The sequence below is a fragment of the Phalaenopsis equestris genome, unplaced genomic scaffold (assembly GCF_001263595.1).
Source record: "Phalaenopsis equestris unplaced genomic scaffold, ASM126359v1 Scaffold000402, whole genome shotgun sequence".
NCBI classification, from domain to species: Eukaryota; Viridiplantae; Streptophyta; class Magnoliopsida; order Asparagales; family Orchidaceae; genus Phalaenopsis; species Phalaenopsis equestris.
The window spans coordinates 1,117,510-1,133,833 of NW_018164844.1; the positions used below are offsets into that span (position 1 = coordinate 1,117,510).

At 33.8% G+C, this 16,324-nt stretch overlaps 1 protein-coding gene across 10 annotated transcripts in view; it reads right to left on the minus strand.

The window, feature by feature from the left end:
* The window catches only part of LOC110026848, a 54,466-nt gene extending 38,580 nt beyond the window's left edge, over positions 1-15,886 (minus strand). Inside the window, exons 1-5 of one of the 10 annotated variants that reach the window (XR_002294258.1) lie at positions 15,687-15,886; positions 14,297-14,726; positions 13,178-13,863; positions 12,130-12,182; positions 11,942-12,031 (exon numbers count right to left, since the gene is read on the minus strand). Coding sequence is in view for 2 of the 10 variants with exons in the window: in XM_020728026.1 (XP_020583685.1) it covers positions 12,050-12,182; positions 13,178-13,863; positions 14,297-14,726; positions 15,687-15,736 (1,299 nt within the window). In the remaining 8 variants the exon portion in view is untranslated. Of the gene's footprint in view, positions 1-11,941; positions 12,183-12,718; positions 13,864-14,296; positions 14,727-15,491 lie in introns of those variants that run through there. The other 9 variants (XR_002294257.1, XR_002294259.1, XR_002294262.1 and 6 more) reach the window with 9 other exon arrangements.
* Positions 15,887-16,324: the final 438 nt, after the last annotated feature.

Genomic DNA, 16,324 nt, shown 5'->3' on the forward strand with positions numbered 1-16,324 from the left:
TTAACTACTCTTACTTAGTCTTTTCTTTTTGCAAAATTTAGAATTTAGTAAATTTAGAATTCACTTGAACTTTAACATTTCAAACTAAGCTGGGGATTTATAAACTAAAATTTTGACTTAATTGAAAATTAAAGACGTTCCTTATGACATCAATACAAGAACTCTTATTTTGTATATTACTTGATCAACATGAATACTTACAGTGTTTCGCAGCATTATGGACATCGCCTCCAATGCATTGAAAATTTATTTTATACCACCAAGAGCTAACTCATTCAGACAACTTGGTGGTGGTTGATAAAGCTAGAATTGTGGTCACGATGCAAACAAGTCAAAATTATAGAAAGGTCAAAATTAAAGACACTTTCATGACGCATTACGGTTATTATGAGTTCCAATGTCATGTTATTTGAATTGACTAATGCAATGACAACATATTGCACTCCCATGAACAAGGTACTACAAAAGATTCTTAAGTGATTCATTGTGATTTATCTTGGTGTATTGTTAACGGCTAAAGGGAGGCATATACCATCTAAGCAGGCATTCCATGTACTTGGGGAAAATGACTTGACGCAAAGCAAAATAAGTGCACATTTAAATGACAAAAAATTCACTTTCCATGGAAATATTATAAACGGAGGCCAAGGAGAGATGGCTTGCGTGAAGGTCCGGGCTATCCTGGACTGGGAACCTCCAAAAAAGGTGATAGATGTACAAGCATGCCTTGGTCTAGCTAACTGTTATTGAAAATTCATTCATAGCCACTAGGCAATTATTGTAATAATTATTGATAGCCTCAAGAAGAAGCAACAATGAAAGTGGATGATGATACTATGCGGCCTTCAAATATCAAAGAGTGTAATGAAGGAGGTTTCGCCGGCATTACTTGACCACTTCAGGTCTTGTGAGGTATTAGAAGATACCTCAGATTATGCCATCAAAGATGTGCTCATGTAGAAGAGGCAGGTAGTTACATTTGAACTTTGGAGTTGAATGACATCAAGTGGAGACATATATGGTACAAGAGGAGAAGATGACTATGCAGTGAACTGCCATAACACATAAAGGCACTAACTGCTCGAGTTGAAGTTCGTTGTAAAAATGGATAATGTCAAAACAAGCTACTTCCAACAACAGCAACAACAAGCCTTTATCCCAATAAGTGGGGTCGGGTATGAATACCTTTTCTCCATTGAGTCCTATTGAGTATCATATTTCATTTAATTCTAATAGATTCAGATCATTTTTTATACAATAAGCCCAAGTCTTTTTAGGTCTACCTCTATCTTGCTTAACATAAGTTGAATCTAAAGCATCTACTCTCCTAACTAGATCATCAGATAGTCGACGTTTAATATGACCAAACCATCTAAGACAACTCTCTAATCTTGTTTGTCACTAGAGATACATCAACCCTATCACGGATATATTCATTTCGCATTTTGCCTCTAAGTATCAAGTCATTCATCCACCTAAGCATTCTCATCTCGGCGAGACTTAACTTTGTTTTATGCTTCTCTTTTAAAGGCCGACATTATGTGTTATAGAGCATTGCAAGTCTTACCACCATCTTATAAAATTTCTTTTTAAGTCTAAGCGGGACTTTTCTAACACACAATAGGCCCGACGCATTCCTTCACTTCAACCAACCAACTTGAATTCTATTAATAACATCTACATCTATATCATCATCACTTTGAACAATAGACCCAAGATAGCTAAAACGTTCACACCTTTTAATGATTTGATTACTCATAGTAACAACTCTACTACTAGAGCTACTACTAATACTAAAATTAAATTCCATGTATTCAATTTTAGATCTACTCAAACGAAGACCTTTAGACTCCAATGTAGACATCCATAATTCAAGTCTTTCCTGCACTCTTTTTTTATTCTTATCCACAAGAAGGATATCATTAGAGAAATTCAGACACCAAGGTACATCCTCCAATAAAGGTCCAGTAAGAGCATCCATAATTAAAGCAAAAAGATATGGGCTTAAAGCAGATCCCTGATGTAATCCACCTAAAATACAAAAATACTTGGTCAATCCTCCGGATCAAACACAAGTAACAGCTCTAATATACATAATAAGTCATATCAAAACATGTCACGACACGACCTAAGGCTTGGAATTAATCAAGGCGGGTATAAACGATCGAACGATGTTGATTAAATTTTCTATATTAATCTATAATTTAACAGATAAAAGAGTCACTATTCAATTTAAATTAAATAGTAGAATTAAAGTTATATCATTATTGGTTGTCTGCATCTTCTATAAACGTTATTTTTTATAATGTTCATCGTTAATCACTTAATTAACCTGAGAAATTTGTTTAAAATAACAATGAGTTAAAGATGTCAGTGAATATTAGTACTTATAGACCACAATAATATAAGAGGAAAAAGAAACAATATGCATGTTAATCAAGTTTTTAATAAATAAACAAATATTATGTTATTCAAATAACTTAACAATATCAATACATATCAATAACATTATATATTTGTACAACTGTCACAGAAGCACCATTTAAAAATTATGTCAATTAAGACAAATAATATCAATATAATTTTTCATATACACGCACGGGTACCCTAGTGTTCTCACTAGTACCATCAAAGGATGACTTTATCATAAATAGTCTATATTCATGCATGCATCGCATTCAATTTAGCATATTATACAAAGTATATAACAAATATGTGAGAGTAACTAGCTACAACATTCATAACAATATGATTGATAAAGAGTCTCAATCAAAATAAAACAAGTGCAAGTATCATTAACTACAAAATAGTTGAGAAAAAATAAATTATTACTATATATTAAAAGTGTAAGTATTCACCTCGATGATAGTTGATCTGTTTGCTCAAACTTGTATTGTTTCTTTCAAATTATCACTTATAAAGTATAAAATATTTAATAATCAATTATGATTGTATTGCACCACTTTAATTAAAATTTCAATACTTTAATCTTTAAGATTAATTATTGTAAACAAAATTAATATCAAATACTATTAATTTATACAAAAATACGTTTAAAATTAAAAAAATTAATCTTTCTTTAAATAATAACATATATATAATACATTTATTAAATAACTTAAACAATTTATTTTATTTTCGGATAAAAACCCCGCTCCCGCACGCGATCCCCCTCTTTTTCTTTTTCAAGCATGAGGGTCCTTCCTACGGCTAGACCCACTCTTCTTCCCCGGCTCTTCCTCTCTTCCTCGCAGAAAACACTTGCGTTCACTCTTCTCGTGATCCTTTGCTCCGAAAGCTTAGGGCATGGTCGGCTTCCCTCTTCTCTGCACTCAGCTCGTCTTAACCATTCGAAGCTCGAGAAAGTCACGACACCCTCTCTGCCCTAGCAATTCACGAGAACTGCTCGATGCCTCATTCCTTGCTTGGCACCGACGTCGTCCTCCTTTCCTTCGCACGCTCGACTACCGGATAAGTTGTTTGTCATGATTTATAGGCAAACTTCACCTATTCGGCTTCCCGAACTCCCCTCGTTTCCTCTCCCTCTCTGTTTGATCGATTTCCCAACTCTTCATTTCTTCTTCTTCAGCTTTCTCATGTCCTCTACCGATTGTTCGTTTCTTCTTCTTCGAGAACTTGAAACCGGAGGTAACAATCTTCCATACTTACAAAAATTTCATTTTCGAAATTCATAAACAGACCTCAAATCATTTATCACTAAACAAATCAACATTAGTTAGCCATAAAACTATATGTCATTCATTAATATGAAAAGTAATAACTGTAAGTTAAAGACTCAAAATAAGGCGACTCGACTATACTTCGGATAACAATATTGAAGCAAGAAAATATAATAGAAAAATACCCTTACATATAAGAAAACGCCAAACTCATCCGATCTAACCACTATCAGCAGCAGTAGGTTTTTCTGGCTCACTATGAGTGAAGGAATATACTCGAGGTCGAACCGGTTATCTTCGTTGATGTTGGGTAAGAGATTAGGCTATAGACTATATCATTTTCTGCCCACTTACAGTCTTCTATGAAGGAGCTCCACCCGATTTTTTATCTTTAGTGGTCTTTTGGCCAAGTGATGGATAATATTTTGTTATACGAATACGATGATGGCACCAATAGCAAGTGTTAGAGCCCATCAAGTATTCATCTTTATATTGTCTTTTGCATTTGACACAAGTGACTATAGTACCTTAAGTCGTACCTTTGTTAACTCCGCCTGAATTATTCTTGAACTTCTTCCTATTGGATCCCTTTAATTGATCCACTAGTCCTCCCTCATCATTACTCTTCCTCTTATGTATTTCCTTAAGCTTCAAATAAGTTGATAATTGATCTGCACTCTTCAAAATTGTTCCACAAATATTGAGTATTCATCGATCTCTAAGGTATCAACAGCTATCTGATTGAATCCTTTAATCCTGAAAGAAATCTGTAGCACTTTTCTACTGCAGTAACGATCAACTGTGGCGCATACCTTGACACTGCAGTGAATTCAATTTCGTATTGCATGAAAGTCTTCTCTCCTTGCCTCAGCTTGATAAAATTGTTCTGCATCTATCATCGAGCGGATATTGGTACAAACCACTCTCTAAAAAGGTCCACAAACTCCTCCCAACTTATCATCATGTTGAGTATCTCCCCTAACTTATACTGATGCTGCCCACGCCACCACCTTTCGACTTCTCCATCCAACAAAAACGTCTTCAACGATATTCTTCTTTTATCAAGACAAGTCATGATGTCTAGCATATTCTCTATCCTCATTAGTCGGTTCTCCACTTCAATTGCATCTTCAGTTCTCTGGAACAATGGTAGATGAATATCTTGAAATATTTTTAGGTACATATCCACAATGACGTATCACATCCGATAGGATGCGATCTAGACTCATGAATCAACTGAGTCGTCGTCGCCATCATTTGGGTGAGGACATTCGTGTTCACATTTGTAGTTGGTTGTATTTCTTTGCTTTTATCGAATTCTCTTCTTCTATAATTTCGTTTGTATCACTATGTTTGAATGTATATAATTATTAATTTGAGTTAATTTTACTTTTTATTATTATAAAAATTTTCTTATAATTATTCTATTGGCTCTTTCATCAATATTTAATTAATTAATCCTAAACTTTAGACTCAGATACAATTTTATCACGACCTGACCTAGGGCAAGTAGTGAAACTAAATTTACCTCGTTATTGGTTGTCTGCATCTTTTATAAACGATATCTCGTCTAATGTTCATCGTTAATCACTTAATTAACCTAAAAAGTTGGTTTAAACAAATAATAAGCTAAACAAGTCAGTGAACACTCAAAAACTACAGTAATATAAGAGAAAAATGAAACAATATGCATGTTAATTAAGTCTTTAAAAAATAACTAAAAATATTTGATTTTGTTCGAAAAACTTTACCATATTAAAAGCATATCTATATTATTCTATATAATCGTCACAGAAGTACGTATAAAAATTATGTCAATTAATACATCAATATTAATATAATTTTTCATAAGCATGGACGAGTACTTTAGTATCTCCCTATTAGTATCATCAAGAGGTGACTCTATCATTTACAATTATGCACATACAAGTAGCCTACATAAGCATATAATTCAAGCATTCATTGCATTCAATTCATCATCTTATACAAAGCACACCAAATGCCTGAGAGTAAGTAGCTACAGCATTTATATTAAAATGGCCTATAAAGAAAAAAGTATTTCAATCATAATAAAGCATGTGCAAGTGTCATTAATTACAAATATTTCAGAAGAAATAAATATTTACTATATAACAAAAATACGAGTACTCACATTGATGAAAGATAATCGTTCAAACTTGTATTACTTCTTTCAAATTACCACCTAAAAAGTATAAAATATTTAATTATCAATTATTATTTTATTGCACTATTTTAATTAAGATTTCAACACTTTAATCTTTAAGTTTAATTATTGTAATGAAAAATAATATTAAATATTATTAATATATACAAAAATATGTTTAAAATTAACATATATTCGAAGTTCTCGTATTCGACGACGACTACGAAGGACTTTGCGCTCGTCAATCTCCATCGGCATCGTCCTCTTCTCTTTCGCGCCCAACAACGAAGTGCCTTGGTGTCTTCCTACTGCGGCTTCGTGTCTATCGAGCTGCGGTGCGGTTTCATCTTCCTGTTGCGATGTCATCTGCAGCTTGGCTTCTTCTGCGGGACTGCGTCCGTGCTTTTATCGAATTCTCTTCATCTGTGTTTTCTACGCAACATCGCTCAGACCTCTTCTGTCATACTTGCAGCTCTTCTCCCTTGTTGTGACTGCGATGGAGCTTCCTCCTTCGGTTGAGCCCGGTAAAATTTCTTTTGCACACGTTGTGGGTAATCTTCAGGGGGAGACAGTGGTTGTCTTCCCCTCAAGCTATAAAGAGAATTGTGATGGTACAGGTAACTGCACCTTTATTAAGAATGCAAATAAAGAGCAATCAGTAGTTATTGCTGGAGCTACTATGAAATTTTTCAATAAGAGTGGTAAGTTAGCACTATTTTTCTCTAAGTCAGAAATTTCAACCTTGACTAACAAATTCAAATTTTCTCTTATTGAAAAATTTCAGTGGAGACACAAATTAGCAGGAAAGTGGAAAGTGTGGCTCATGGATGGGAAACATGTTTTAATTCAGTTAAACGTGTCTGAAGTCTACACTCGTATTTTTTCCAAAAAATATCTTAATATTGCTGGTAAATCAATGAAACTACTCAAGTGGTCTCCTGATTTTGACTCAAATCATGAACCTCCTACAAATCATGTATGGTTTAGTCTACCTGGTCTCAAACTGCATTTTTTTCATCATCAGGTTCTCTACTCGCATTTTTTTCATCATCAGTCATCATCAGGTTCTCTACTCTATTGGTGTCATACTTTGGGACCCTATATAGCTATATCTACTCACTTTCAACCTTATCAGACCTTCTGTGGCTAGAATACTTGTGGAAAGAGATATTACTTTATCTGATGTTACTAAAGTCTGGTTGGGCACAATGCAGGGCACAATGCAGTTGGGCACAATGCATAATGGATATTGGCAACAAATCGTCATGGAACATAGACATTCTTATTGTTCTCATTGTAAGATGTTTAGGCCTACTCTTGATAAATGTCATAAGTTTCACCCTAATTTGAAATCTAAATATCAAGTGAATAAAAATGGTTCTAAGGATATATCCGTACCACCTGGAGACTACCACAGGACAGATTTTGGTGCCTGATTCTCTTGTCTCTGTCGTTACTGTTACTGCGAGTGATGTGATGCTGACGTCTTCAAATACCATAGAAAACAATAGTGATGGACTTGTACCTACAAGTGATAGTGTTCAGACTGATAATCAGGAGAGCCCCGTAGCTCCACTTCTTCAGGAAGTATCCGATGTAGAGACAACGCATACTTCACATATACTAGAACCTATTGTGGGTACTACGGTTGGTATTCTTTCTGCTTCAGTTCTATCACTTCTATCACCCCATCAGACTGATTGAAGAATGACAGGTCTATTCCAGGAGAAAGAAGAAGAATGGAGGGCGACTCCAACTCGGGAACATATTGGATGATACATTGGTTACTACTGGCAATGGCAATCATCTTACCAACTTATTAGCTTGCTCCTTCCCTAAAACTAAAGGCAGAGGCAAGATCAAATTGGGTCGCTCTCTAGCCACCTGATACATTGTATTTAAGCATTGTTAGGCTTTTTATTTTAGCATCCAATGTATTTTCTATTTTTTCTAGTTTTGAAACCTTTTGTGATTTTTTGTGTGGATAGGGTGACATGTTTGGGTCCTCCCACACATTGTATCTGTATCTTTTTTATATTTAATATATTAGCCTTAAATATATATATATATATATATATATATATATATATACACACACACACACACATATATATAATATATACATTTATTAAATAACTTAAATAATTTACCTTTACTTTCGACCAATAACCCCACTCTGGCTTGACTCGTTCTTCTTTCCCGAGTATTCCTCTCTTCTTTGCACATAACACTTGTGTCACTCTTCTCACGATTATCTGCTCCGAATGCTTAGGGCATTGTCGGCTTCCCTCTTCTCTGCGCCCAGCTCGTCTTACCTACTAGAAGCTCGAGAAATTCACGACGCCCTCTCTGCCCTAGCAAGTGACGAGAGCTGCTCAACACCTCCTTCATTGTTTGACACCAACATCGCCTCCTTTGTTGCTTGACACCGATGTCACCTCCTCCTACGTCGTCCTCCTTTCCTTTGCATGTTGCTCGACTCCCAGGTAAGTCGTCTGACATGATTTATAGGCAAACTTCACCTATTCTGCTCCCCGATCTCCCCTCATTTCCTCTTAGTTATGTTTACTTCCTCTCCCTCTCTGTTTGGTTTCCCAACTCTTCACTTCATCCTCTTCAGCTTCCTCATTTCATCTACCCATCGTTTGTTTCTTCTTCCGCGAGTAATTGAAACAGGAGGTCACGACACCTTTCTTTTTTAGAACTCTCCAAAGGACTTCTCTTGGAACCTTATGTAAGATTTTTCCAAATCAATAAAAATCATATAAAGAATCATATAAAGATCCTCCTTACTCTCTCTACTTCTCCATCAAAACTCTTAATATATTTATAGCTTTCATAGTAGACATGCCGGCATAAATCCAAACTTATTATGAGAAATATTTGTATCACGTCTTAACCTATGTTCAATTATCCTCTCCCATAATTTAAAGTAAGACACATTGACTTAACTCTTCTATAATTTAAAAACTCTTATACATCCACTTTACTCTTATAAATGGGAATCAAAATACTCTTCTTCCACTCCGCAGGCACCTTTTTAGTTTTTAAAATAATATTAAAGAGCTTAGTAAGCCAAGAAACTCCTAAATCTCTTAAATATTTCCACACTTCAATTGATATATCATCAAGTCCTACTATTTTCTACCATTCTCCTCAACCTCTTTTTTAATAAGGTGATGAAAAAAATAAAACGTTTTATTATTATTAATAATATTAAGATCATTAAGGTCGATCATATTTTCAAAAAATTCATTAAAAAGCTTATCAAAATAGCTCACCCACATATGTTGAATATCTTCCTCTAAGAAAAATATTATTTTATATTCATCATTAATACACTTTACTTTTCTTTTCTCTTTATTTAACTAGTTTATAAAAATATTTTTCACTCTCTTTAGCATCAATTAATTTATTATAACCATCAGAAAAAATCTCTTAAACTAGCTACGGGCCACCTTATATTTTTTCTATTTCTCTATCTTTTACATTTAAATAATTTTTATAACACAACTTCTTATATTTTATCTTTTCTTGCAAATTAGTATTCCACTGTCAATTCTTTTTAATTATAAAAATTTTTGCTTTTGATTCTCCAAGTACAACTTTTGCAGCTTGTTTAATAGTGTTTGTTGTTTTATCCCACATAGAATTAGCTTCTTCATGGATATCTCAAAGCTTGAAGTTTACTCATAAAAATAATTGTATTTGTCTTTTAGATGCCCTCATCTAATTTTCTAACAATTTTTTATTGTATTCATTATCCTGCAATTTCGCATCTTCAAATTCAGAACTAATAATCGATGTTGATCTCATAATCTTTACATTCTCAACGATCTCTTTCTCTCATAAGTAAATAATCAATTTGTGTTTTATTATATTCATTCTTGTAAGTAACAATGTGTTCATCTATTTTCTTAAAGTACTATCAATAACAAAATCATACGCTAAAACAGTATATTGTTCAACAAGCAACTTACTAAATGCTCGATATGAAGCTCGAATATAGCTTGTGTCATATATGATATATTATTTAATAAAATTTGATTTCCTAAAATTTATGTAATTAAAGTTTTAATAGTATTATTATTATATCAATAATATTTTTAGATTAATTCTTAATTATATATTTATTTATTATTAATTATTAATTATTTGAAAATTAACCTGACGGGATTCTAAAAGCGAACTTCACTTTTGTTCTTTTTTTTTTATTATGCTTGATCGAGCTGCATTTGATTTTTCTCAATTATTTCAACAATTGATGAATAATTTCACATTATAAGTTACTTTGTAATACTAGTTGATTTTTTTTGCTCCTGTTTCAATATTTTTTCTCTAAATTAGAATTCACTCTGGTGAGAATATATCAATTACAAATACTAGATGACAACATATGAGTTAGTTTCTTAGCTTATATGATATACAAGTTATATGATTTATTCAATTTTTTATTTATTTATATTTAAAAACTTTATATTATTTATCATAAAATATAGATACTTGTTTATTAGCTTGTTTAAATACCCGTTCACTTGTCATAAACAAACCAAGTTCAACAACCAAAAAATTTTAAATAAGTCAAGCTTGCACGACATGTGAAAGCTCGACACAAGCTCATGGCGAACATGAACACATATAATTGTATTAAGCCAAATCCAAACTATGATATACTCGGCTCGGCTCGGCTCAGTTCGATTAAAGCCCTAGCAACAATGAAAGGCAGACTAAAAAAGGAAATTTAGAAGGCCACACAAGTAATGGAGCACTAGATTTGCAAGAAGATGATGTACAAACACGTGCATCTATCCCAATGCTTTAAAAGGCACATGCAAAAAGCCAAGCATTTCACTTGACATGAGGCAGGCCATAAGCCCCAAGGAAAGACGCATAAGTGCCATAAATTTTCTAATTTTTATTATTAAATAAGTAAATAATGTGATTAAAAATCAATACAAGAACAAAAATTTAAAATAAATTACAGAATCCCAAGCTCATAAACCTATGATTCATATCCTCACTGTAAAGTTTAATTGATACAAACATAAAAAAATAAAAATAAATAAATAAAAACAAGAAAAAAATACCAACACGAAACAAGATGGGAGGGAATTAGTTTTAAGGTCTTGGCAAAGACAAGTATCTAGCTGACAAAGAAAGGAATGACAAAAGGGACACAGGCGAGCTGAGCTTAGGGCTCAAATGTCTATACGGCCTTGTAGGAGAGAAATCGGTTAGATAAGACCTAACTTTTACGAAAATAAAAGGCAAATAAGTTTTTTATTCATATTTTTATTTAAATGGATAGGAAAAATATTTATTTATATATCCTGATTGAGCAAGAACACCCACATGATACCTTCAAGTGGATACTATCAGGAACCCATGGGATAACTTTGCAAAGAACGACAATACTTAGACTCAAACGCTTGACACTATCAAGAAGCCTATTTCTTAATCAATCTTTGAAACCAATATATAGACTCAAACACTTAACAATGTAAAGAAGCCTACTACTTCATCGTTCTTTAACATCACTAATCCAAATCATTAGCCCTGTGGTTTACAAAATTTTTGAATGAAAAAAGAGCAAATGAAATAATACCAGCTCTTACAAGTTTATATCAGACATAAAGATGCAGCAAAAAAGGATTTGGCAGCAGCACAAAAAGGGCAAAGCTTTTCCATGAAACTTCTGCCAATGCAGGGTCTAGGAAGAGCTGGCGTAAGCAATATTTACCCTATAATTGCAAAGAAACTGTTTCCATGACTTGTCCCTTGACATCAAGAGCAAAATCAAGGTAACCTAACCACTACCTCAAAGCATCCCTCTAAATGTTAGGCTTTGAGCCAACACAAGAATTCCATTAAATCAACGGATCTGAACTACCCATAGCCTAAAAACATTTGGAAATTGCAAATCTAATATATTTTCTTCGCACGTCTACTTCTAGTTCAATGACTAGATCCAGTTAATGTTTAAAATCAATATAATTGATGAGAAACTTTGCTTCATGCAGGCCACTTGCAAAAGGTAATAATTGTGAAAATGAAATAGTAACAAAACAGTGTTCAAGACCACCAAACATCTACATACCATTATATGCAGCTGCTGAACAGCTCAGAGCTTCCCTGTTATACTTAAGTCAGAGGTACTCAGTCGAGGTACTTGCCTGAAGATAAGCAGCTTTGAAAATAGTGAAAGCTATTTTTGTTCAGGAAGTCTTAGTAAGAACCAGATGGCAGTATCCTGGATTGATAACAATATGAGAGTAGAAAACCTACCACTATTTTGGACCTGTGGCAAGCTTTTAAAGCCTCCAACCTTAGCCCTGAAACTGAAAAAGGCACGGGGAGTATAAATATCTCCTCAAAATGAAATACAACATAGTTCCAATTTGTGTGGACAAACACAGGCCCCAATATGCTTCACCAAATTAACAATATGATGACAAAAGAAAAGGCCAAGAAAGAATCCATTCGTGGAAAACTTTAAAGCAAACAGTAAAAATGGGAGAAATTACTGCAAACAAAAAAAATCTTTTCTGTTACGAATATGAGTGAATATGTTATTGAAATCACCTCAAACAATGAGGATTAGAATGTTCTAAACATTCAATCACATAAATTTGGCTGAGCTATTCAAGACCATGCATGAAAATAAAATATTATAAGGCATTATTTTCTTCTTGAAGCACCCATCAGTAATATCAAATGCCATAAATACATCGCCAGAAGCATAAATGACGAACAAAACTGAGTTTTTGAGAGAAAATAAAGCACATTCCTTCAGCATTCTTTATGTGCTGAACATAATTAAAAGAATGAACACAAGTTCCATAATAAGAAATTATTCATTAATGTGATCCGTCCATATTGCAAAAAAAGCAAAATAACTTCTCAGAAGTTCGATAAAATTCAGCACATAGCATTATAATCAGCTGACTGCTAGTACTAAAGCAAAACAACAGTGAAACCGTATCCATTGAAAGACAAAGCATTCATTTCTTTATAATCACAGTTACAAAAGAAAGACTGCTATCTACATTCACATTTTAAGAGCCATGCTGGCAAACACCAACTCCCCCAAAGAATTCTATTAGAATCAAGTAAAAAACGAAGAAACTGGACAAAGTTATAGAGGATAAAGGATTCTGGAATGCCTAGGTAATGGATTGCAAAAAAAATATAATGCTGTTCTATTCAACTTCTAGCCAACATCAAATGCTTTAGTTCAGATAAATGCTCATCATTTGAGATGTTTAGAGCAAATCGAAGGTTTGTCAATAATGATTCTTGTTCCCAACTCAAGGAACCAGAAACATAAAACAACCTCAATGTGGAACGGTATGCATCCAACTCTAGCCAATGAATTGCTTCTGCCTTGTCGTCTTCTCTAGAATGAGATGGTTCGGTTGAAGAGCCGCAAAAGGATTCTGCATCATTATTATGACCACATACTTCTTGCCTCTGATTGGCCTTATGATAAAGTGGCCTACATGAACCATTAAACACACTACAACTACCAACAGAGGATGTTGTACTCTCATTATCCAAATGGTCTAAACTCACTATAAGATTAGTTCCAGCATTAGCAATTGGACTTTTGCAATATACGCCTATTTGATCAAATCCAACTGTTTCATGACAAAAGGCAGAATACATTTGTTTTTCACCATAAAATTGTTGTGGTGAATTAACAGCATCTACCTTTTCAAAGAGCTGGTTTGTCAAATTCTTTTCGACAAGTTCAAAGCATCTTCCTTTCTTCTTGATTTGTTTCTTCTTTCCAAGAGCTCCAGAATTCGGATGAACAGGAGATCTACATTCCCATGACTTTTTCTTCAAACTTCCAAGAGACTTTTGATACCATTGATCCACAGAATGATCATATTTTTCTGCATGTCGATCAACTCGCTTACATTTTTTCTCCACTACAGATAGACAGGGTATTTGACAGCTCAAGTTCCGCTTTTTTGACAAGGTTTTTACATCTAAATCTTTGCATTTCACAGATTCCTGCAAGTAAATGGTGATCCACAAAAAAATTAGAAGTTCGGTACAAAATATGTTGCCTATAAGAAAAGCTTGAAAGTGAGAAAAACAATTTTTTTACTACAATGATGTCAGGCAATCAATAACAATAGGACAATCATGATAAGGAAAAAAAAAGACCACCATTTTCATACATAGCTCATAAATCTTATGTATTTACATGTCTTACACCTAAACTTTCATATTTACACACCATAGCACTCATATCTTTAATATCACATCAAAAATAGCACTATTATCCCTTTTTTAAAGTGAAATACATATTTTCATGCATAGGTCTAAGGCATCAAAGTGCTGTGTATATCAGTTTGAAATTTTAGGTGTGAGATGCAAATAAATAAGAATTGTATGCTCTGTAAGTAAATTTCCCAAAAAAGAAGAAATAACCAGAACCTACTTTCTGTAATGGAATCCAATGGTTGTCCTTCCAGATCTGTGGCATCCTGAGCTGAAAAAGAGGACTGACAATCTCCTTCGAAGATCCCAGGAGCCTTGCAACGACCATATTCGAATCAAGTGTCCTCAACACTTCTGCAATCTTCCATGATCCATCTTCACAAACCTCTACTAAATCAGAACAAGCCCAGCCTTTTACCTCAACAGGAGGAGGCCGGGGCCTAAGCGCTTTCCTTGGAACTTTGTTCCTTAACACATCTGCCTCCAGAACACAACTATCATATTTGACCTCATAGGTATGGCCATTTCCTGATAGAATCCTGGCAGGTCTCCAGGATCCTAAAGGCGCTTCCCCTTTTTCCAATACCTCCACCTCAGTATCTTTCTTGCAAATCATGAGTCCAATTATACCAAGATCTGAATGGAAAACCCTAATCAGAAAAGAAATTGCACGAAAAAAATAAATAATATGAAGAAGTCAATTTAAACAAATACACTAGAATTACAGACTTTCAAGTCAGATGGAGATTGGAGACTTCATCAAATTTTGAGGCGATTTAAAAAAGGAAATAAAAAAGAAACAATAAATAAATAAGTAAATAAAGAACAAAACAATAACGAGATTATTCGGAAGATAATTTCCTTTTCTAATGCAAACATGGACAAGAGCAACAGAAAATCGCATATAGATTTAATTAAAGCAAAGAATTTGAATGTTCACTGCAACAACGAAGAAGAATCAAAACATACTTACAAAATATTTCTACAGTTCTATGTGGAAAAAAAAATTACAAACCATCCTTCATCAAAGATTAAATAAATCCAGCAAAAATAATACGGAATTTCTTGAAACAGATTCATAAAACATCGTAATCAGACAAAAGTCCCCCTCAAAAAAAATCAAACTGTCAAGTTTTGTCATCATCTATGTCCCCTTTATGCAATAAAATACCCTAAACTCAAAAACACCAAACAACCCATCACATCCAAACTCGAAGTCACAACCAATTCCAAATGTGAATAACAATAAAGTAAATTAGTCATTCACACGACGAAAACACGACGCAACAAGAACATTAATCCAAATGCGAGAAAAAAAAATCGACAAGTTAGTCAAAGAAAATAGCGAGTTAATCAATCCAACTTACAGAAGCCATGAATAATTACAATCAGGACACAGAAGCATCATCACTAACCTTTTTTAAGACAAATTCCGAAAAATATCGAGCAGACAGAGCAGAATCCCTTCCCTTTCTTCCCCAAATCACTAAAAATTTCTGAAAACTCGATGCCCAGAAATAAAACAACAATAGGGGAAGTGAATCCAATTGAAATTGAGGAGATCGGTTAAGGAGGAATTTGTAAAGGAAGGAGTACAAGTATGAATTTACGATTTTTCTGAAGATTTGGTCAAGACCGTCGGATCATTAGCTCTATACATTGCATTTTTTGTTGGATTACGTGGACGGTTTTTGATGATTCAAGGCGGCGGTTACTTTCTAAGCTGGCAAAGAATACAATTTGCGTCGTGGCCGGATTACGAACTATGCAAGGCAGCATGTTTGGTTGGGGAAGGAAGCAGGACTAGGGTTTTTAGAAGGTCTGGCCCTAACCTGACCCATCTTAACCCGGCTAAACTGAATCTAACATTTTTAGTTAATTTAATATATGCATAATAGTTATTTGTGTTAAATTTGAGTCAAGTTTAGGTTAAGTTATTGTTAAAAGGTCAATTTCAGGTTAGCAAGTCAACTTGAATCCTTCTCAAAAGGTTAAACGTGTTGAGATTTTTGATCTGAACCAAAACCCAAATTGTTCGAGTCAATTTAGGGTGTAGTGCAAAGTTTTTAACCCATTGAGAAAACCATTCTTCAATTTTAATTCTATTTTTTGAGAAGTTTAAAAGATTTAGGGGTTATTAGGTTTGTTGAAAAAGGAATGCAATCTAAAATAAATGCAGTGTTAAGGTAATTTATTGTATTTGGAATATTATAGAGTTGATTGATTAAGTGTAAAATAAATGCAGGAC